The 21,378-nt window shown below is 53.7% G+C and overlaps 1 protein-coding gene across 23 annotated transcripts in view; it reads right to left on the bottom strand.

The window, feature by feature from the left end:
* TLE3 (TLE family member 3, transcriptional corepressor) overlaps positions 1 to 21,378 on the bottom strand; it is a 66,534-nt gene that overhangs the window by 12,013 nt on the left and 33,143 nt on the right. For 5 of the 23 annotated variants that reach the window (XM_009210509.4, XM_009210505.4, XM_009210506.4 and 2 more), the window contains 13 exons: positions 20,782 to 20,798; positions 16,852 to 16,971; positions 15,740 to 15,790; positions 14,987 to 15,139; positions 14,473 to 14,614; positions 13,787 to 13,986; positions 12,616 to 12,692; positions 11,367 to 11,616; positions 10,757 to 11,004; positions 9,587 to 9,734; positions 8,806 to 8,956; positions 7,823 to 7,899; positions 4,300 to 6,673 (listed from right to left, as the gene is read on the bottom strand). In XM_009210509.4, coding sequence (XP_009208773.1) covers positions 6,566 to 6,673; positions 7,823 to 7,899; positions 8,806 to 8,956; positions 9,587 to 9,734; positions 10,757 to 11,004; positions 11,367 to 11,616; positions 12,616 to 12,692; positions 13,787 to 13,986; positions 14,473 to 14,614; positions 14,987 to 15,139; positions 15,740 to 15,790; positions 16,852 to 16,971; positions 20,782 to 20,798 — 1,742 coding nt within the window. In that variant the 3' untranslated portion in view covers positions 4,300 to 6,565. Of the gene's footprint in view, positions 1 to 4,299; positions 6,674 to 7,822; positions 7,900 to 8,805; positions 8,957 to 9,586; positions 9,735 to 10,752; positions 11,005 to 11,366; positions 11,617 to 12,615; positions 12,693 to 13,786; positions 13,987 to 14,472; positions 14,615 to 14,986; positions 15,140 to 15,739; positions 15,791 to 16,851; positions 16,972 to 20,781; positions 20,799 to 21,378 lie in introns of those variants that run through there. The other 18 variants (XM_003901128.5, XM_009210508.4, XM_009210517.4 and 15 more) reach the window with 9 other exon arrangements.

The raw sequence follows: 21,378 nt of genomic DNA, 5'->3' as shown, positions 1-21,378 counted from the left end.
AATCCCAGCTACTCGGGAGGCTAAGGCAGGAGAATCTCTTGAACTCGGGAGGTGAAATTTGCAGTGAGCCAAGATTGTGCCACTGCACTCTAGCCTGGGCGACAAAGCAAGACTCCATCTCAAAAAAAAAAAAAAAAGCATTTAATACCCAATAAACCCATCATAAAATCGAAAGTCCTAAGTAGAACCATCTGTAGTCATACTAACATTGTGCTTGGTATGTGCTACCTAAAGTTGGGAGAGAACACTCTGAGAGCACCAAGGAGTAGGGAAGTGGGCAGTCAGGGAAGGCTTCCTGGAAGAAGTGACATTAAGGCCTACTCCTGAAGAATGAGCAGAAATTCAAAGAAGGATGCACCGCATTCCAAGCTGAAAGAGAAGCACATGCAAAACCTAAAATGGGAGAGCATTGCTTTTCAGGGCATTGGAAGTACTGTGCTGCTGGTGTGTGAAGGGAAACAAGATAAGTGGGGAGGGATGACTTTAAAGATACAGAGCCCACACCTGGATGAGTTAAGGGTGAGTTGTGCTGTGCAGAGGGCCAGTGAGGGGCTCCGAGCCGGGCAATGATGGGGCCAGATGTGCAGTTTATAAAGGTAACTGTGTGAGCGTGGTGAGAGCTTAGAATAGGTATATTACCCAAGTAAGGAACTGATCATACACCATGATCCAGTCACAGATCCCCGGGTCTTCTAATGCCAATTGTGTTAGGGACTCAGAGCCCTGGGGCATTATCATGGGCATTCTCAGACATGGAATTTCAGCCTCCCTCCATCTTCTCCCCATTCCGCTGCCTCTTCCGGTTCAGGCTGGAACTGTGGTCTCTGCCCAGCTCCCTCCTCTGGTTTCACCTGCCTGCTCAGCAAGAATCCTAGCCCAGCTTCTGGCCTGGAGGATACTGGTGGGGGTGAGGGGTGGGGAAGTTGCAGCAAGAACTGGGACGTAAGAAGGCTGGATGGAGCTGGAGGGAGGAGCAAGAACTACATGGGTTAGGTAGGGATGCATTGTTGGGACCGTGCTCTCTTTTACCCCAGGCCTTAGCACATGCTGTTCCTTCTACCTGGAACACTTTTCTTTGAACTTTTCATTGCCATGCCCATGGTATTCTTCACTTCTGTTTAACTCTTGGTCCTTCCAGGACCCTCTTGCTCTGCCCTTCCATACTCAAGTCAATGCTTCAGCTATGTGTGGTGGCATCTGGTTTGCACCTTCACGTATCTCATAGAGTGGGAATTGTCAGTTTCTATGTTTTCTCCCAGTTGGCTGAGAGCTCTGAGGGCAGGCACTATTTTTGCATCTTAGCATCGAGAACCATGCCAGGTACATATTAGATTCTCACGATATAAACATTGGTAGGATGGATGGGTGAATAGGATGGCAGATGGATGGAAGAGTGAATGAAGGGGTGTATGGATAAATGTGCAGGTAGGTAATAGATGGGTGGATAAATAGATGGATAGAAGGCTGGGCAAGATGGGTGGGTGGGTGAGTTCTAGGAAGTTCTTGAGGCAGGAGGCTGGTTTCCATGACTGTTCTGGGCCATCTCCTTTCCATGAGTCATTTCCTTACCAGTCCTGTTGGTAGAGCAGCAGGAAGACTCATTCCCTGGATATTTATCCTCCAAGCAACATCGAGTCCTATAAGCTGGGCAGCTCCCTCCCAGCTTTCTGTCCTCCAAATGAGTGTGCTAAGGGTTTAGGGGAGGGGGATGTGTTTCATCATAATGTTGGCTTGGACTCTGTGAGTCATGGTAAGTCACTTGCTCATGGTAAGTCACTTGCCCTCTCTGGGACTTAATTGCCCCATCTATAAAATTGGGCTTAGTATAGATGTCTCTTCAAATATGAAAGGTCCAATTTTGGTATAATGTTTTAAAATGCTCCATTAATCATACAATTTTTTTAAAAGTTCAGATTTGTTTGCTTTATATTAAAAATGATGCTCATTTGTAAACACTGAATAAGTTATCGGGGGAAAAAATTACACTTGTATCATCATGGGCTATTTGACGGCCAGTATCTAACATTCAGCAGGTTTGCTAAGGACTCTTCTCACTCCAGCATCCAGATCTCTGTGTCTCCATACCTTCTCAGAGACCCTACAAGTTACATAATTACTGCCCACGCTGGGGTTGGGGCCACCTGGGGGCAGGGAACAGTGCTGTGACTCAGAGGGAAGCTAGAAAGGGTGGCTTTTTCAGCTCTTGCCAGAGATGACCCAAATATTTTTTTTGAGACAGTCGTGCTCTGTCACCTAGACTGAAGTACAATGGCATGATCTGGGTTCACTGCAACCTCTGTCTCCCGAGTTCAAGTGATTCTCCTGCGTCAGCCTCCTGAGTAGCTGGGATTACAGGCGCCTGCCACCAGGCCCAGCTGATTTTCATTTTTTCAGTAGAGATGGGGTTTCACCATGTTGGCCAGGCTAGTCTCAAACTCCTGACCTCAGGTGATCTGCCCACCTCGGCCTCCCAAAGTGCTGGGATTACAGGAACAAGCTACCTCGCCCAGCCCATTTGTTTATAATTTGATGGGAACTAAAACCATTAAACCTGGCCTCTGACAACTATGGTCCTCCATTTTTAAAAAAACATATATTGCTTTGAGCAAAAACAGCACAATAGAATTGAAAACACTCCAGACATCATTTCCCTTCTCTGGGCTCCAGTTACTGAGCATCCGATGCCCTGGGTATCACACCAGACACTGCGAATTAGGATAATCTCAAACTGGTGAAAGCTCATCATTCACTAGCACTGCCCTGGGCTGATAAGGTCCTGTGCACTGCCCTCCAGGGAAGCTAGTCTAGGTGGGAAGAGACAAGCAAATAGGTGCAGGGACCATGTTGTCAATGCTATGGTTGCTACAAGCCTGGATTTCTGCATAAGAGGAAAGGAACCCTTAGAGGGTGACAAAGAAAGGCTAGAAAAATGGCATCAAGGCCTCCTGTCATCGTGTTAAGTAAAAAGGGGGTAACGTGGGGGGATTAAGTATGGAAATAACTTTACCATGGAGTGGGCCCCTACTCTTAGACTGGAATGCTTCCCAAATACTGATGTGCACAGGAATCGCGGCAGCGTGTTAAAATGTAGATTCTGCTTCGGTAGGACTGAGGGAGCTCATTCTAGATTTCTAACCAGCTCCCAGATGTGGTTTGTGCCGCCAGCTAGGGTTGGGTGGAAAGCAATGGAGGGGTGGTGGGTGGGGAGAGGCAGCAGGAGGAAGCATGTGCAGTGAGAGGTTCAGTGCAGGGGAGGCGCAGTGTGCTGGCATTAAGGACAGCAGCAGTGGGAACACAGGTCAAATGAAGGAAGGGGCTGTACTGTCTCCCCCATCTCGAACTGTGAGCTTCTATGGCAGGGACTGAATCTTGGTCATCTCTCCATCCTTGACTGTGCCCAGGAAATCTCAGTGAACAGCCTTGCAGAGGTTCAGTCTCTCCTCAAAGAGTAACACTGGTCTTGCTTTCTAGTAGGACAAGCCTAGAGAGCGAGTATTCCCTGAGGGACATTTTCCTCTTCTCCCAAACCTGGGCCTGCAAGCCCCAATTCCACCCTGATCTTGGCACCCATGGGTAACCTCATGCTCTTGACAAACACACAGTCTTATTCTGGCCAGAGCCTGCTCCCAGCCCCCCAGCCCTCTTGCATTGCCCAGAGATGGACACAGAGAAAGGTATGGTCCATGGTGCACCGTTTTCCTCACATCCTTGCAACCAGTTGAGGCAGAGCTGTAACCCACTGCAGCCTCAGTCCGGTCCCTTCTACCTGCTGGCTTTGTCTCCTCCATAAGCCTGAGAGGACCTCCCTCTCCAGCTAAATGACCCCTCTGTGTGGAGAGAGGCCAGCTGTCCTTTCTAGTCATAAAGACTGGGCTGTATGCTGAGATTGTCATTCCTCTTTTTTTTTTAATGCTAGATTCCCTTTCTTGTATGAAATGACAGCAGGCAATTGTGCTGATTGAGAATGACTCTGACAAAATAAGGAGTTGGAAATCATGTTAATCTCCAGTGCCCTGAGCGCGTTCGCTAATGGGTGCACGAAATCCAAGCGCCTGGGTACCGCCCCTGGGAATGGGCACCAGCATTCTCCTCTTCCCTCCCAGCCCCCAACTCCCTCCCTGGGGACAATGACCTGCATTTCTGGGTCTGCCCCTTCTGCAAATGCTTCCTTCTGAATCATCCAAAAACACGCCTTTGTGAACTAGAGATCGAAGATCTCCTTGTCCCACCTAAACATGTTAAGTTTAAAATAAAATGGTGCAGGTTTCCAGGGTCCAGATGCTCACAGACACTTTGCAGTTTCGCTTCAAGTTCATTACATTTAATTTTTTTCCAAAAAAGTTTTGCATTGACAGCTGTACAATACTTTGGTGTTAACCTGTGGTCTTCCTTCCCCTCAGTGAACTCTGCCCTGTCCATCTGCCCAGAGGAAGTCTTAGCTCCTACCCCACACCCTCCCTGGCGCTTGGATGGGAGGTGACGCAGTGTGGGATTGTGAAACCCCCGCTGCGCTGTTGGGTAACTGGGGGGCGGGGGGAGCAGCGCGTGGGAATGCTGTGAGATAAGAAGAGCTCACATGGACGGGAAATGGCCCAGGCTCCAGAATGTGAGAGCGACATTGGCCTGGCTGTTTTCCTGCGGTGGGGACTGACAAACTGGGGGGAGAGGCAATTAAGACGCAACAATCAAACCAACCTTTAAATAGTAACTTTTAAAAATATAAAAACAGTTCAGTACAATGACTTTTCATTCTTTTTTTCTTCAGGAATAACTTTCTTCTACCCTCACCCTCCCTTCTGGCTAGAGCCTTAGCAAGAGGTGGCAGACGGACATCTGAGGCCCAGAGAGACTCCGGATGCCCCACGCGCCCAGCCTTGGAGAGGCACAGGGTGTGGCGCCAGCCTCCACATCCCATGCCCGGTGCGCTCAGCTGGGGAGCAACCTCACTGAAGGTGGGTGGCGTTCCCTGGAGCCCCTCCCTCCTCCTCAGCAGACGGAATCACGCATTACAAAATAATCCATAAAAATGCGGTATAAAAATTATCTTCGATATGCTACATCCATGGAGAGCCCGCCACCAGGACTCACAGCGGCCTTTAGCTTTTCTTTAAAAGAAGAATAAGAAAAAAAGACCAAAAGGAAAAGAAACAAGAAAACAACCCAAATCCTAACACCTCAGAACATGGTACCGAAAGGTGGCACCTGCCAGAGGCAATAGTCTACCTAACCTGTTTGGGCCACGAGAGACTGCAATCTGCAAGAAATATCCACAGTGTGCCAGATCTGTGTCCCCCTCTCCCAGCCCCCAACCCCCACTGCCCTGCCCAGGGCGGGGGTGAGGGAGATCCTCCTTTCAAACTCACAACCCTGTAGGTTTAAACACTTTCCCCCCTCTAAGGGGAGACGAAGAGGCTGTAGGCAGGAAGGGGGAGAAGGCATTTTATAAAAGGACATCACTTCTAATTCTTTTTATTCAAATTAAAAAAAAAAAAAAAGCACCCACATCAGTTGCTATTTTTCTCTGGTAGCTCCCTGAGCTGAGTTGCTATGCTGTCTTCTAACTTTTTGTCCTTTTTAGGCTGTGTCCCAAGATTCAGAAGAGCTGGAGAGGGAGTTCCTTTGAACTTCCATTGCTCATAACAATAACTAAGTGTGCACCAAAGAGAAAGACCAGGCTGAGGAGGAGAGAGGGAAAGACCAAGAAAGAGAGACACAGAGAGGGCAAGAGGCAGCCAGAGTGCAAGAGATCACAGAAAGCTCTGTTTCTGCAGGCGTCTGCCCGAACAGGCCCCCATCTCAGTGCCTTCCATCCCTCAGTCTGGCCGGCTGGTGCTCAGTCCAGATGCCCAGACCCGTGTGGACGGACAGGCATTCCAGCAGGTACCTTGCGGCCAACCTGGTTGCCTTTTCCACAATCTAAGACTTTTCTCCTCATTCTTCAATTGGTTCCTCTCCCTGTCTCCTCTTCCCAGGTGAGAACATCTGTTTATTTAAAAAAAAAAAAAAAAAAAAGCCACCACCACGAGTGGATTACAAATACAGCAGGCGAAACACACGGTCAGAGTTTCCGGTGGGAAGGGGCCTCTCCCACTGGTCAGTCCGCAATAGGAGTCTGTTATTTACATTTTTCACAAAACTTGTGCACTGCACAATCGGCAAAAAGAGACCCCCTCCCCCAGCACAACAATGTGGTCCACTCCAGCATCCCCGACCCAAGGTGGGGCACAGGGCAAAAGAAAGGGGAAGAACAAAGAGACTCATGAGCGGGTCTGTGGGGAACCGGAGCCATAAGCCTCCAATAAATCTATTTGTAGCAACTGCCAGCATTGTTCAGGGGGAGGAGGAGGAGCAGAACCCATCCGAGTCTGTGAGACACATCAATCTAGGCCCAGAAGTCCAGATCGTGATGGGGCACGCGCCCTCTCAGCCGGCCGGAGCGCAGCCCCGAACGCGCGGCTGCCTGCGGCCCATCCTCCGCCATCCTCAGGGCCCCTCGCCTGGGGGTCTCCCTGTCAGAGCCGAGTCGGTTTCTCCCAGAGTTTGACAGCCCTGCTGGAGTTCTTGTTTAGTAGATGACCTCATAAACTGTGGCCTTCTTGTCACCAGAGCCTGTTACAATGTATTTGTCATCCGCCGAAATGTCACAACTCAAGACAGACGAGGATTCTTTAGACTGGAGGAGGAAGACGAGGAGAAGCAGCAGGAAGGCGTGGGGTGCGGGGAGAAAAAAGACAGGAATTCATTTTCCAGTGCTCAACACCATCTCGGTTCTCTTGGAAACAATCGCCCTCCTCTGCCCCTCTCTGATGCTCCAACCTGGAGCACAGTGCAGTGAAGAGGAGGTGGGGAGGCTTTAAACCACCCATGAAGCATTTTCAGGTAGAGCTCCCCTCCCACCTGCTTTTCCACAATGAAAAGCTCAGCAACAGTCTCCCATGTGATCTTTACAGTAAGTCATAATGATCACAACAGGACGCTTTAGCACGAGCTTCTCTGAGTTTACAAATAGGAAGAAGCATTTCCGAGCTAGGAGCTGGCGTCAGCAGCTCAGGCCCACAGCCTGATGAGTTAGGAAAAGGATTGGCACCTGATGTTTGAAGCATGTGCTGTAACTAAAGACCCTAACAATGAGGTTTGACATGCTAGACACCAGACATTTCAGTCTGAGTCCAGAAAGTGGTATGTTGGCTGAGGGAGCGAGAGAGAACACAAGTGTGTGTGTGTGTGCGCGCGCGCGAGAGAGAGAGAGAGGAAGAAAGTGTGTGTGGGAGACTGAGTGTGCATGAGTAAATGAGTGTGAGTTTGATGTGTGGGAAAGAGTGCACGTGTGTGTGTGCATACGTGTGTATGCCAAAGTGCAGTATGGCAGGCCCCAGATCCTGGTAGATTATAAAAAGCCTCTTCCTTTCCTCCTCTCTTTCCTGTCCATGTCCCTGCTGGTGCTGAATGGAGGTGGAAACACTCACTCGAGGAGGGAAGCTGCCCAGCGCACCTCCTGCAGGTGCTCAGCATCCAGCCCAGAGCAGAAACATTTATGCTACTCCTCGCTCTCCAAATCCGACAAGCGCCCCTGCTTAAAAGCCCTTGCCCTCGGGGGTCAGAAGCCATTAGTAGCAGATGGTATGTCTTGCTGGAGTCCCCAGGTCCTTGGGAGAACCCATCTTGCTCCCCCATCAGGTAGGGGTGGGGAGGGGACCAGGGCAGGTCTGATCCTGGCTCCAGGCTCCTCCTGTTCTTCCTCCTGCTATCCTCACTCCCATCACCACCGCCAAGTTTCAACTCTGGGTGGAACCCAGAGGAGGGCTCAGATGGTGGGCAGTACCTGGAATATGCTGGCTCCATAAGGCGTCCTCCAGGCGTTGAGAAGGTTATCTTTCCCAGTGCTCACGAACCACTTGCCTGCAGGTGGGATGCAAAGGCATGATCAGGTTGTAGCTCACTGCCCTCTAAAGCAAGACCAGCCCCAGACATGACCAGCTGCCATAGAAAAGCAGTGAGAACTGCTAACTAGTATGACTCTTCAATTTCGAGAGGCATTTTGCAAATGACACGTGGATACCTGGAGAAGGCCTTTCTTTGAAATCCAGGGAGAGGGCTGGGCGGGGCTAGGGTGGGAAAAGGTAGGATTTGAAGTTAATTGCAGTGATAACACTGCCCCGAAAGACTCTTGTTAAAGCCACTAAGGTTGACTGGCCTTTCTAAATTCTACTACTGGAAGGTGGCGGGAAATACCGAAAATATCCAAGCCCTGGGAGACTGGAGACCTGGCTGAAGACAGCAGTCAGTGGGCGCCCTTCCTCCAAGCAGGCACTCGGCCAGGGCTCTACATGTGTTAAAGCTCTGTTGCTCCCTGAAAGCCATGAACACCATGCTATTCCCGACCTCAGAGGAAAATCCACTAGAGTACAGAGAGGGTGAGATGTCCAAGACTGCACAGCTTGTCAGTGGAGGAGCAGACATTCCCATCCAAGGCTATCAGATGTCAAAGCCAGTGGTTGTAACCACCAAGAGGAACTACCTGCACTGCTACTGTCCTGTTCCTTTGCCCCAAGCCTGCAAGAACTGGCTCTGGCCTAGTGTCCTGAGAGTTATCAATAACTCATGGTGACATCTGCATCCAAGAAACAAGGATGGGGAACAAGATCACTAAAGGGTGCTGAAGGGGCACCAGCCCAGGGGTTAGGAGGCCTGGTTCTGGGGCCTGGCTCATTCTATAAGCTTTAGGCCCCTCTTCTGTCCTGTTGGGTCAGGCTGCCCTGGGCTCCCCACCCTACTCCATCAGGCCTGGGCCCATCCCAGGCTCACCGCAGTAGGCGAACTTGAGGGAGAGCACGCAGCTCTCGTGCAGGTGCAGCTGGTACTTGTCAGGCTTGGTGTGGTGCAGCACCTCCACGTTGCTGCTCTCCATGCCCACGGCCAGCCACTCCCCAGTGGGGCAGTAGCCCAGCGAGAAGATCTGCAGGCAGTGGGAGGGGAGACGGACTGAGCTCAGCATTCTTTGCCCTCAAGAGGAGGGCGGCTCCCAAAGGTGCTGCTCAGGTCCTCTGAGGCTCAGGGTCCCTCCCTACCCACCCAATAACCCAGGAGTATGGGAGGTCATTTTCCATCCCATTTTATAGGTGAGAAAGCACAGACATTTTGCATTCAAAGTTACTCTGTCTCTGTGACTTTCGTCTTTCCTTAAGAAAAAATTGAGTTAAAAAAAAAGGCCTACTAAAATATTAAACATTTAAGATTAAAATATTAAAGTGGGGAATGCAAATAAGAAATAATAATCCCTGGCATTTACTGAATGCTTTCTGTGAGTCGGGTTTATGGCTACGGTGCCGAGGACAAAGTGCTCAACAGCAGCGGAGAAAGAAATCGAATTCCTACAGTTGGGCCAAAAGTGTCCAACCCCAGGATCATCTCTGTCTGTTTCATTGCTGCTTCCTCCCAGAAGCCTTCCCAGATGGCTCAGGTTGGTCCCGAGTCCCTTGGCAATGGCCACTCTGTGAGGATCCCTTTGTCCCTGACCCAGCCACTGGGGCCCTGGAGGGAGGGAACACACTGCTCTTTGGGAAGGGAGGAGTCTTGGGCCGCACACCTGGGAAGTGAAGTCATGCTGCTGTAGCTGCCGGCCCTCCCGCAGGTCCCAGGAGCGCACCGTGTTGTCCAGGCCCCCTGTCCACAGTTTGGTGCCATCGTGGGAGATGTCTATGCAGCTGGCCCCGTCCGTGTGGCCCTGGAACTGCCTATGAAAGTCAAGCAGAGAGGAGGATGAGCCCCGGGAACCACAGACTGCCAGGTGGCAGCCATCCCAGGGGCAGTCTGAGCAGAAGAGGAAACTGAGGCCCAGAAGAGTGCACTATGCACATGGTCCCTTAGTGAGCTTGCAGCAAAGCTAGCTCTGGCCTCTTTCCAGTTCCACAGAAGGGTTTGCCCCGGGACAAGTCCCATGGGAAATGGGGGGTGAAAAGGGGACCTCACACCAGGCTTCTGAGACTGAATCCCTCCAGGGTGGGCCTCTGGAGAAGGTGGAGCTGGAGGCTCAGGAAGGCCCTGGGGAAGCCATGTGTGAGATGACTGATAAAGAGAATGCAGGGCCTCACTGCCTTTAGGACACAGCTCCTTAGCCCGCACTCCATGTGCCCTCAATTTACCCTCTTAATCTATCTCTTCACCCTGCATGAACTATGGGGCTGAGGCCATCCATGAACACGTTGAATAACACACACAGCCCATGTATAAGAGTCAGCTGGGCCAGGCACCCCGTCTGCTTTTGCACTGTAGCACAGTCAGAGGCAGATGCTCCATTGTCACTGTTTTACACAGGAAGAAACTGAGCCGCAGGGGTTCAGCAACTTGCACTAGGTCATAGTGGAGGCAGGATTCAAACCCAGCAGTTTTGTCCTGAGGCTTGTCTAGACACCACATGATATGGCTTCCCAGTCAGGTCTCCCCAATCTGGTCTCTGGGCCTCTGCTCCCAGCCTCTCTGCTTGCTCCACTAATCTGACCTCCACTTTCCCAGACATGCTCTAGCTCCACTTTCTTCCCAGAGCCCTCTCCAAGCTCCTGGGCCCAACGGCCCTCCCTCCTCTGTCCCTCGCATAAGGCAGGCAGAGCTGTCTTTTCACCTGTGCATCCCTCATCCCAACGATTATGGCCACCCCATGGCACCTCAGACAAGGCCAAGGTCACAGCAAACAAGACCAGGCAGGGTGGGTAAAAACTTCCCCAGGACGAGGCACTAATGCTCCCTCCTGACGGCTCACCTGACCAGGGTCTGGTTGTGCAGGTCCCAGACAGCTATGTTCCCGTCGCTGCAGCAGGAGAAGCAGACTTTGGCATCAGGGCTGATGGCCAGGGCATAACAGGCGGGAGCCGAGGACGTCAGCTCGGCCTTGATGCGGGGCGTGGGCGAGGCCAGGTCCCAGATGGTGAGCGTGCTGGCCTCGCCGCCCACGATGAGCGTGCGCCCGTCAGGAAGCAGCTTGCAGGAGCGGATGTAATTGTCCCTGTTCTGGAGGGAGAAGGGGCAGGGCTGAGTGCTGCCTACTTCCCCTCGTGGGCACCAGAAGAGTCCTGTCCAGCAATACTGAGCACCCTCACCAGCCCTGCTTACAGCCTCCCCTATACCCAGCAACTGCCTGGCTGTCCCCATTCCTCAAATTCACAAGCCTTTGATCTTTCATGAATACCAGGTGGTCAGTATCAGCCCCATACACAGAAGGCACAACTGGGGCTCAGAGAGGTTAGTCAGCTTGCCTAAAGTTGCTCAGCCAATATGATGCTGAGCCGGGCCCTGGGGCTCTCCCCCGTGGCCCAGGCTACCCCATCCTCCTACACCAGCTGGAGGAGGTGCGGCGGCCCTGGGATTCTCACCAGGCAGTCCAGCTGGGAGATGGGGCTCTTGCTGCCTGGCTGGCTGATGTCCCAGATCTTCACGCAGCCCTTGCCACCTGTGTAGACGTGCCTCGTGGGGTTGCTGATGGTCACGGCACACACCACCTCCCCGTGGCTGAGTGTGTTAATCTGCCGGGCGTGCCTCGGGATGCCGGGGCCTGCCAGGGCGTCGTGGGGGAAGGGCACGGGCTGCATCTGCCCATCAGCGCTCACATGGAATGAGTACGCTCTGAAAAGGTGAGAACCGTCACTGCTGCCATCCACCCCGGCCCCTCAGAGTTCCCACAGGCCTGGCCCAGGTCACCTGCACCGCCCCCGACTGGCTGCCCTGCCTCCAGGCCCCTCTGCTCTGAAACCTTTCGAACCCAGTAACCCCATGTACTGGGAGGGCTCCACCAGGGTGGAGAGTGCTTAACAGACCAGCTTTGATTTTTACACCCGGTTATATATCCTTGCTCCAAATCAGACCAGAAACCCACAGATGTCCTGAAATGCCCTTTCCCACGATCCATACATTCCCCCAACAAGCCAGCCCTGGAAAGGGCATGGTTGAAATGCCACCTCTTGCTTTAGGAGCCGGCGGTATTAGGGAAGGGATCTGCTTGCCCCTCAATAGCAAATGGGAAAGTCCGTGTCAGAGTTGGTGGGGGCCAGCCTGGCCTGCCTGCTGTTTCCGGCTCTGGTGGGCGCCCTCTCAATCAGCATCTAGATTCTCGGGACAATTAGAGGACTGTGTCAGGCAGTGTCTCCGCATTATCTATAGGCTCAATCTTTTAGTTTCCTAGCAACCCGAGGAAGTGAAGGGCTGGGGAGAGTGTGCCCTCCAGGGGAGGAAAGCACTGCTGACAGGGAAGGGCCTGCGACCAGCGGCACTGGGGCCTTCCCAGCAGGTAGAGCCCAAAGGAGTCGGCAAGGCCCACCGCAGCTCCAGGTGACTCGGTGAGGAGTGTTCCTTGTCTCCCAGCCCAGGGGCCATGTACTTAGCTAACCCCATGGCTCCTCTGTTGGAGGGAGCTTCTTCTGTGGGTGCTGAGAAGCATGGCTTGGCTATAGTTTTCTGGGGTTGCAACCAGGCCTCGGTGCCTCCAGAGGGACAGATACCTTTCCAAAGGGACATGCACCAGGGCAAATTCGTCGTCAGGGGATGACGTGTGTTGTTGGAAGGAGGGGTAGAGTGCTCTCTCCTCCCCACCCTACAAAGCATGCAGTAAGTATAGCCAAAGCTTACGGTTTTCCTCCAGGAATGGAGGCCAGGCTTGAGGGGAGGCCTGTGGCCCGCATGGGGGGGTGAGGGTCAAAACCAACCTGTAAAGCAAGGCAAGACAGCCCTCCATCAGCCGTGTTGCCACACACCCCCACCCCTGCCTCCTCCACCACGCACCCGGGGTCCTACCTGCATGGCTCTGCCACTTTATAACCCAAGAGACAAGCTGAGCAGAGCAGAGCCCATTGATTCAGAGGAGACACAGGCCCAGGAAGACCCGTGGCAGGGAGCGGGTGACAGTGTGTAGACCCCACTCTGAACCAGCATCCTCCCTGTTCTGCAAGGCAGAGCTGGCCCTGCCCTACTTCTTTCCTCTCCTGTGGTCCTAGTGGGCCTGCCAGTGGAGAGAAGGCCACCCAAGGTCCAGGAGGTAAAAAGGAAAACTATCTCCTGAAAAAGGGCCCCTCTCTCCGCCAACCCTAACTTTTCTTTTTCTTTTTATTTTTTGAGATGGAGTCTTGCTCTGTCGCCCAAGCTGGAGTACAGTAGCGCAATCTTGGCTCTCTGCAACCTCCGCCTCCCGGGTTCAAGGGATTCTTCTGCCTCTACCTCCCGAATAGCGCCTGCCACCACACCCAGCTAATTTTTGTATTTTTAGTAGAGACAGGCTTTCACCATGTTGGCTGGCCAGGCTGGTCTCGATCTCCTGACCTCAGGTGATCCACCCGCCTTGGCCTCCCAAAGTACTGGGATTACTGAGCCACCATGCCAGGCCCCTAACTCTTATTATTCATTCACCACAATAGAAAGTCTTGTAACGACCAGTCCCATCTACGAGACCCCTGCTCCATGAACGTCACCTGACTCGCCTGGGATTCCCACCCCCCAGAGCTGGGAAAGGCAGGGTCAGCCCCGTTTCGCAGACTGAAAGGGAGGCTGCCTAGCGTGAGGTCACAGGGCAGTTTGTAGGCCAGTGGGGGATGGAACCCAGGTCTGCTGGCCCCAAAGCATGTGCCCTTCCAGCTAAGTCTCAATTGTTTCCGATACACGTTCTCTCCACAGGGTCAGCTGCCTGGCCTCGAGACCCTGAGGGGCCCCCAGGCCCCCTTTGGCATGTGGAGAGCACCCCTCCAACCCCCACCAGCTCCCCACACCGCGCCCAGTCCCCAAGAAAGGAGCCAAAAGGTCTACGTACAGCTCCAAAGCTCACCATTGGTGATCGGCCGTAGGCAGCGGCTGCAGCGGCGGCGGCGGCACTCATCTGGGGTGGGATGTTGTGCAGGCTGGCGTAGGCGCCAGGACTGGTGAGGGAGCCGTTCATCTCGTGGTGGCTCATCATGGCGAAGGGCGCTGCATAGGAGCTGGTGATGGAGATGGGCGTGCGCAGAGCCGAGGCTGCGAGGGGGTGAGCATCAGGGAGGTGGGCCTTAGGGGGATTGGGACATGGCCACGGCCGCCTCACCCAGCAATAACCCTCCCTGCATTCTCAAGCTGCCTGCTCCTCAGACTGAACCCACCCAACTGGGATCCCTGCCTTCAGAGCCAAAGAAACTTAGAGCTTGGCAGATGCACCCACCTGTTTTTACAGAGCAGGATATGGAGGCCCAAACGGGCTTGCATAGAGCCTCACTGGACTAATGACAGGGGTGGGAACAGATCTTGGGAGCCCTGACCTGTCTGATGCTGTTTTCATATGTCTGGCCCAGCAGGGGCCCCAGAGGCCTTGGTGTCACCTCCTCCTCAAATCTGACCATGAAGTCCCCAAGGGCAGGCCCTGGGAGACACTGCCTGTGCTCTATCCCATGGGTGTGTGTGACCCCTGCCCTGGCCAGGGGCAGACCCCCTCCCCCCAATCAGATCAACCCAGCCCATGGTGCCTACCCATTATACCTATCGGGTCCATGCCCGGAGGTTTACCCGGCATCGACCTGAGCCCTGGGGTCGTGCTGGTGCCTGGAGTTGGGGCGTCGTTCCTTGGGGTTGGTGTGTTGGACTTGAGCCCAGGGGTAGAGGATTTGTCGTTCTGAAGAGGGGAGATGCACAACAAGGGAGGCCATGAGGCTTCCATTCTCCTAGGAGCCGGGCACAACTGGTGCCAGTCCCAACATGAAGCCCAGAGCCAGCCCCGTAGGAAGCTTCTGCCGAACAGCCTCTCAATCCTTACCCAACCTTGTTTGGCAGGGACTGGGGTGATCACTCCCATTATACAGATGTAGCAACCAAGGCTCAGAAAATGTTAACTCATTAGCACAGGCCCAGCAGGCACAGGAGGTAAACCTGGGCCAATCACCCATCCAGCTTCTTCCACTCCACCCCTCTGCCCGCCAATTGGCACCATCCCAGCTCTGGTCCCTGCTGCTCCCTTTCCATTCCCTTCCACCCAGACCCCACATACATGACCAAGGTCTTTGGTCTTGGAGGAAGGTGTGCTACTGGAAGAGGCCACCGAGGCGGGGCTGGTGGGGGCATCCTTTTTCAGGCTACGGGCCTTATCCAGCCCATTTTCAGGAGGGGAGTGTGCCGGGCTGACCCGGGGCGTTGCGGGGTCCTGAAAACACAAGCGATGCAGAGATGCACTGAAAGCAACAGCCAGCCTTGAGGCTTCCCTGCTCTGGGAGTGAGAAGGGAAAGGGCATGGGTGTGGGAAGAAGAGCTTGGCTCAAAGACTGGGGGTCCCACAGTGAGGGGAAACTAACTCTTAACCATCTGGTCCGACTGAGGCCTGGGGAGGGTGGAAGGGTGATCTGCCCAATGTCAAACACAAGTTCAGGACTTCAATCAGCCTGCCTGGGTTTGGCCGAGTGTGGATGCTCTCCAGCTCCTCCTCCTCAGGCCCCTGAGGCTGAGCCCCTGGGGGGGATGGAGGATCACTCACGGGGAATAGAAGATGGCCCCTATCTGGGATCTTTGGGGGTGTCTCTCTGGAGACGCATTGCAGGAGGCCCTCCGGGCCCATAAATGCCTGGACACCATGCAGCAAAGCCCTGCCCTGCTCCTCTTGGCCCCCTGAGACCTCAAGACTGGAGGCCTTGTCTCCCTGCTCAGGCTGCCAGCAATATTAGAACAGACAGAACAGATCCCACCCTGGGGAGGAACAATCCCAAACCATCCCCAACCAAGAGCCCCCTTCAACCGGGCCTGCCCATACCTCATTGGAAACATCCACCACCAGATCATCACTCTTGTCCCCATCACTGTCCTGCAACCAAGAGAGAAGCCAAATGGTAAGAGGCCACACTTTCCCCACCCCTGACCGGGCCCAAACCACCCTATCCTTCTACTGGCCAGGACCTGACGCCGGGCCAAACTCCAAAGTCCATGCTTTCTACTCCAGCCCTGCCCTTCCACAGGCTCCACTCCACCTCAACACGGTCCCCCTGTGAGGCTGTCCCCTACCCCAGCCCCTAGGTTACTCCACTCCTGTGCCCACTGGGCAGCCACACTGACACCCACCCCATCATAACAGTTCTAAGCCCCTGCCCCCACAGCCTGCCCTTCTGCTTCTCTCTGAAGCCAGAACCTTCTTCCCAGCTGGTTTTACATTCACCATCCTTCACAGTCAGTGTGCTGCTCTCACCTGGTCATTCCCCCCGCTCCGTGTGGGATAGTGACTTGCCTTCTCTCCCAGAAACACAGCTGAGTGCCCTTTGGGTGTGCAATGTGCCCGAAGCCACAGAGCAGCCATGTAGCTGAAGAGGGCTGGGTGCAAGACTGCAGAGGCCCTGATCATATCCTCCCCTTCCCTCTGTCTCAGCTCTCAGCCCTGCACAGTCTGGCACAGGGGAAACACAACAGCCATGCTTCCACTAGGGTCTCATGTGCCGGGGGCCTCCCATTAAAAGGCTAATGAAAGACATGACTGGGTGGCCAAGTGAGTGCGTGCCTGGGGCTGACTGAGAGGACTGTAGGGTCCACATTTTGTGGGGCATCGGGAGCAGCTCCTTAGAGCCAAGTGGGATTCTGGCAGCACCGTGACAGCAGCATGGGTTTGTTGGCCCATCTGTGGGAAGAGACCCCATGAAGGCCAGGACGACCTCCCCGTCCACCTTTGCCCTGGAGTGGCTCACACACTCACAGTGTGTGAACTTCACCCTAGCCCCGTCCCCACCCTGCCCTCCTCAATGGGGCCGCCTATTGCCACCTGTGCTGCTCTGACTCCCTGCCAGCCATAAGAGGACCCTGGCCATAGCTTGGGCCCTGCAGACACCCCCTGCCCTACCCAACAGAAACCCCAGTGGCGCCACGGCCCCTCGGACATACATATCGGCTCAAGCTGTCCTTCTCCTCCGCCTTCCGCTTCTTGGCTTCCATGCTGTAGTCCGCAGAGCCCCGGTGCTTTTCACTGGCCCGGAGGCTTTCCGAGGGTGACACAGAGTTATTCTGGAAGGAAGAAGAGGGTTTGGGGCTAAAACTTTCTGCTGTGTGTAACAACTCACACATCCACACACTGCTAAGTGCAGGTGACAGGGAGGTCAGAGGAGGGAAGAGAAGCTGAACTCCTCTCTGCCCTGCAGATCGTGGCTCCATCAGAGCCTTGCCAGGGAAGCCTTCCCCACTCCCCAGACTGAGTTCCTGGGGAGATGCCCTGGGAGCACCCCCAATTCTCTTTTGCAGCTCCGAACTGCTATTAAATAATTAACCCCGCAGTGAGCCGTCTGCCTTCTGGCCTGTGAGACTACGCTCCGTGAGGGCGAGGGTCACCTGGGTCTCGTTCACCACCCATCTCGAGCCTGCCGCACTCATTTGCTCAAAGGACGGGTAAGTGGAATTTGCACTGAGTCTTGTAAGACGGATCCGAGCTGACAGGCGGGGGCCATGAGCAATACTTCATTTGCTGAGCTCAATAGGAATGGGGAGATTGACAGGGAAGGAGGGTGTCAGGCAGCCACCAACTTCCCAGTGGAGATGAGCAGCTGAGCATTCGGTGTGAACACCCCCGCCTCCATGGCAAGGCTGTCAGCACTCTGGAGAAACACCAGGGTTGTGAAAAAACAAAAATGCCACGTCATGAAGCCTTCCCCTGTGACAGAGACAGGAAAAGGCGCAAGGGCAGGGACAGTCACCGCCTCTGTAGCCATTACCAAGTGGAGACCCTGAGAGGTTGGCGAATGTGCCCAAGCTCCCCTAGCAGAAGGTGGCACAAAGGGAACCCCAAATTTTCGTGAGTTCTCCCTCAACTATAAAGCAAATGAGGATGAGAAGCCTTTGGGATGGGAGGCCTGGGAAGAGGGAAGATGATGGAGCAGTCCTGGGGGTTGATAGTGGTCAGAAATCACCATGTGGCTGTTACCACCAAGCTGGGGAGCAGGGAGGGAAGTGCTACTGGCAAAGGCACCTGCCAGCAAACCTCTGTGTCCAGAGAATAACATCAGGACCAACGCCCCTCTACAATATTGGTGAAGTTTACTCCTTCCTAAGAGCCCAAACTTTACCTTCACCCACCCACCAATTTCCAAGCAGCTGCCCTGGGTCAGGTCTGGTGCTGCAGGCCAGGAGTGGCAGAATGAACGAGACACAATCCTGGCCCTCCAAAGCAGCTATGGTCCAGCTATGATGGAGCTGGAAGAAAAGGACAGGCCATCCCCAGTCCCAGTCCCCATGCAACACAGGAGGTCACATGGAGACACAGAGGGACATCTGTTCAGAAGAGAAGAGCATCAGAGGGCAAGTGGAATGAGGCTTCACTTCTCCACTTTCTCAGAGGCCAAGGGTGGCTCAGGGGTAAGGGCCACTTGGAGGGAACAGAGCTGGGCAGTATTCGGTGGGAATAGTGCGGCAACCAGCCTCAGAACTTAATTTCCTTTCCTAAGCCGGTTTCTGGGCAGCCCTTCCCTGCCAAGTTTCTGCCTGAAGCAAATTAAAATGGCAGAGTTATCAAGCCTTGAAGAAAAAATGGAGGTTATAATGGAACTGCAGCTCAACCTTCCCCACAGCCGTGCAGGAGCGGCGGCGATGCGCGCACAGCCGCAATTCAATTAGCTGCTGCAATCGCCGGCAGAAAAATCACCGTCATTTCATTTCATTTCCTCTGACGGTGGCGGCCACCCTGTGCTAAGCAGAAATGCTTCCAGCCCCTCGCACTGGCTGCCCCTTGCAAGCGGGCGGGCAGGGGAGGGGGCGTGCGGCTGCTCGTGTTTCTCCTTGCGACCCGGTGCTCGGCTCGGGAGAACAGCGAGCTCTTTCTTCTCATGCAGTCAGGCTGAAAACCCTCGCCGCTACCGGAGAGTCATGTCAGGCATTTAGCGGCATCGATCCAGCCCGCCTCTGGCTGGCAGGCGGCCAAAAAACTAAGTATTTTTTATTGCTTCGGCTAGGCAAGGAAATATGAATGAAGCTACCTCTAATTGGACTCCAGACTAACCCCTCTGGGACAGCTTCCAGCCCGTCCCCCATCCCCCCTCCCACTCTGACACAGCCTTGTCCTTCCTGCCGTAGGCCTCATCTGTTGACAACCTGGTTTCCAAAGCCTGATTATTTCAGTCTACACCGCCCCTGACACCGTCACCACACCACATGCCATGCGCACAGCCTCAGCCCTGAGCTACCCACTGCTGCCTCTGCCCAGCATCTTGATTCATTCCCATTGGAGTTTCCTGTGGCCCATGTGTGCCATGCCTGAACCTCAGTGAGCATGGTAAAGAGCCCAGCTCTTGGGGGTTCCCAGAGAGGGTCTTTTAGCAGAAAACTTTCACAGATGGGGCACAAAGCCAGAAGCCAATAGGGATGAGGATGAGGTAAAGACTCACGCTCTTTAGAGAGTGCTGGCCTTCCCACTCCCCCACCAGTTCCACTGCAGTGGGTCCCTGATAGCCAGGTAATCTGGATCCTCAGTCAAGTTACCATGGGTCTTCCTAAACAAAGCTGAGAGGTTGGCCAAGCAGGAATTACTCCCATGGTATAGATAAGGAAACTGAGGCTCTGAGAGGCCAAGGGAACTACGCAGGGTCTCATAAAGCTGGGACCAGACCTCAGTCTTAAAATGTCCAATCCAGTCCTCCTTCTATCTAGGCAAACTGCCTCTCCAAAAATGCCACTGTTGGAGGATCAGTACGGAGGCAGTGAACATGGATTTTCAGCTTCAATGACTCCTCTTTTAGGTACCTAGCCATTCCTCAGCCCAAATGTGGTCCTGGATTCCTGAGCATGTAGGCAGGGCAAGAGGCGACGCCAGCCTCACTGCCAATGGGAGGTTTAAAAAGTCAGCCTGGGTTGGGGGAGGGCCAGGAAGGGAAGGAGGGTTGGACTGGAGAGAGTTGCCCAAGGAAGGTGCTGTCTAGATGGTTAGTTAACTGCCTGACCTTCCAAGTCCTACTTAACACGAGGTAATAACCAAAGCCATCCTAACAGATTAGATGGCCCCAGATATAAGGACGGCGATGAGGAATAAAATAGCTTTGCTAATCGCTGGAGGATTTTTTTTATCCGGACTCCACTGCGCTTATTCAGAAGGCTTATTCACTTGAAACAGAACCTCGGAGCCTCAGTGTGATCAGAAAGATTTACAACAAATCTCAGAGCTGGCAGACACGCAGGCGGCCTGGCCTTAATGCTCGCCTGCTAGCACTTTCTTAAATCGAGTGAAAGCCCAGAGCAGGGAGAAACTGCAGGCGTTTGAAGGGAATGAGGTGGATGCAAGATGATACAGAGGCATCCTAGCTGGGGGTGGGTAAGAACCTTGGCCCTCAACATGGGACACCTCGGTCCTTAGACCTGGGTTTAGCCCAGAGACTCTACAAAGCCCCTTGCAATGGAAGACCCAGGGCTAGTCAGCTGACCTCTCAGAGTATCACCTCTCATATGAAAGGGAGTTAGAGCTCATTTAGCCCAAGCTCTTCATTTGACAAATGGCAGACTTAAAGCCTGGGGAGATGAAGGGCTTCCACAACTGAAGGTCACTATCAACAGGTGACGACAGCAGCTCCCATTTTATTACAGTAACTACCCCTCACCCTGCCACTACCACCACTGGCTCTGGACTAAGACATCAGCACTGAAGCCAGGTCTCCTAGCTCGGCAAGAGTAAACAAACAACAAAACCCCCCGTTTCAACCCACAGAGCAGAACCGGGAACCCGGAAGCCAGCTTTGGACACCAACTGACTGGTCTCAGGCCCACGATTCTGGGAGCCCCAAGTCCCACCTCCTCCCAGCACCCAAACACCCCTCCGGCTTCCGGAGTGCCAACACTTACCGCACTGGATTCTCTCTCTTTGGGGAAGGAAGGCCAGGACAGGAGGAAGGTCAGGCACCCCGAGACAAAAACACAAAAAAGAAAGGAAAAAGGTCAGTCTAAGTCCAGCTGGCTTTTGTGATTTGCTAGTGCACTGGTTTTAAAATGGGCAGAAGGCCTGGATCGCTGTCTCCGTGGATCAGCCAAGGCAGGGCCATTAGGTGGCGTTTCTCGGTTTGGAAATTCGCCACCCAAATTCCAGTGCTGCCCCCACCCCTCCAGTCCCCAGGGTGGGGAAGGGAGGCCTTTGACCCAGTTCTCCCTGTCATGCCAAAGGGCATCAAGTTTACTCTTTAGCAGACTAGGGGTCTTAAGACCACAAGCTTGGGAAGGATCATGCCATACAAAATACCAGCAGGACCTGGGAATTAAGAACTTTATTGTAAAAATAAAAAGGAATTTAGGAGTGGCTTCTTTAATTTTGTTTTTGAAATTAACACCATTCTCTGATTCTTTGTCAGGATGCCCCTAAAAGCTGAAGCCTCTGATAATTTTCCCAGCTAAGCACTAGCTCCCCAGTTCTCCTGTCTGCTGTGGAGAGGCCCCTCTTCCTCTGCC

The sequence above is a fragment of the Papio anubis genome, chromosome 7 (genome assembly GCF_008728515.1).
Source record: "Papio anubis isolate 15944 chromosome 7, Panubis1.0, whole genome shotgun sequence".
Lineage (NCBI taxonomy): Eukaryota > Metazoa > Chordata > Mammalia > Primates > Cercopithecidae > Papio > Papio anubis.
Note: the sequence above shows the minus strand (reverse complement) of the source record. Positions and strands in the feature narration are given on the sequence as shown.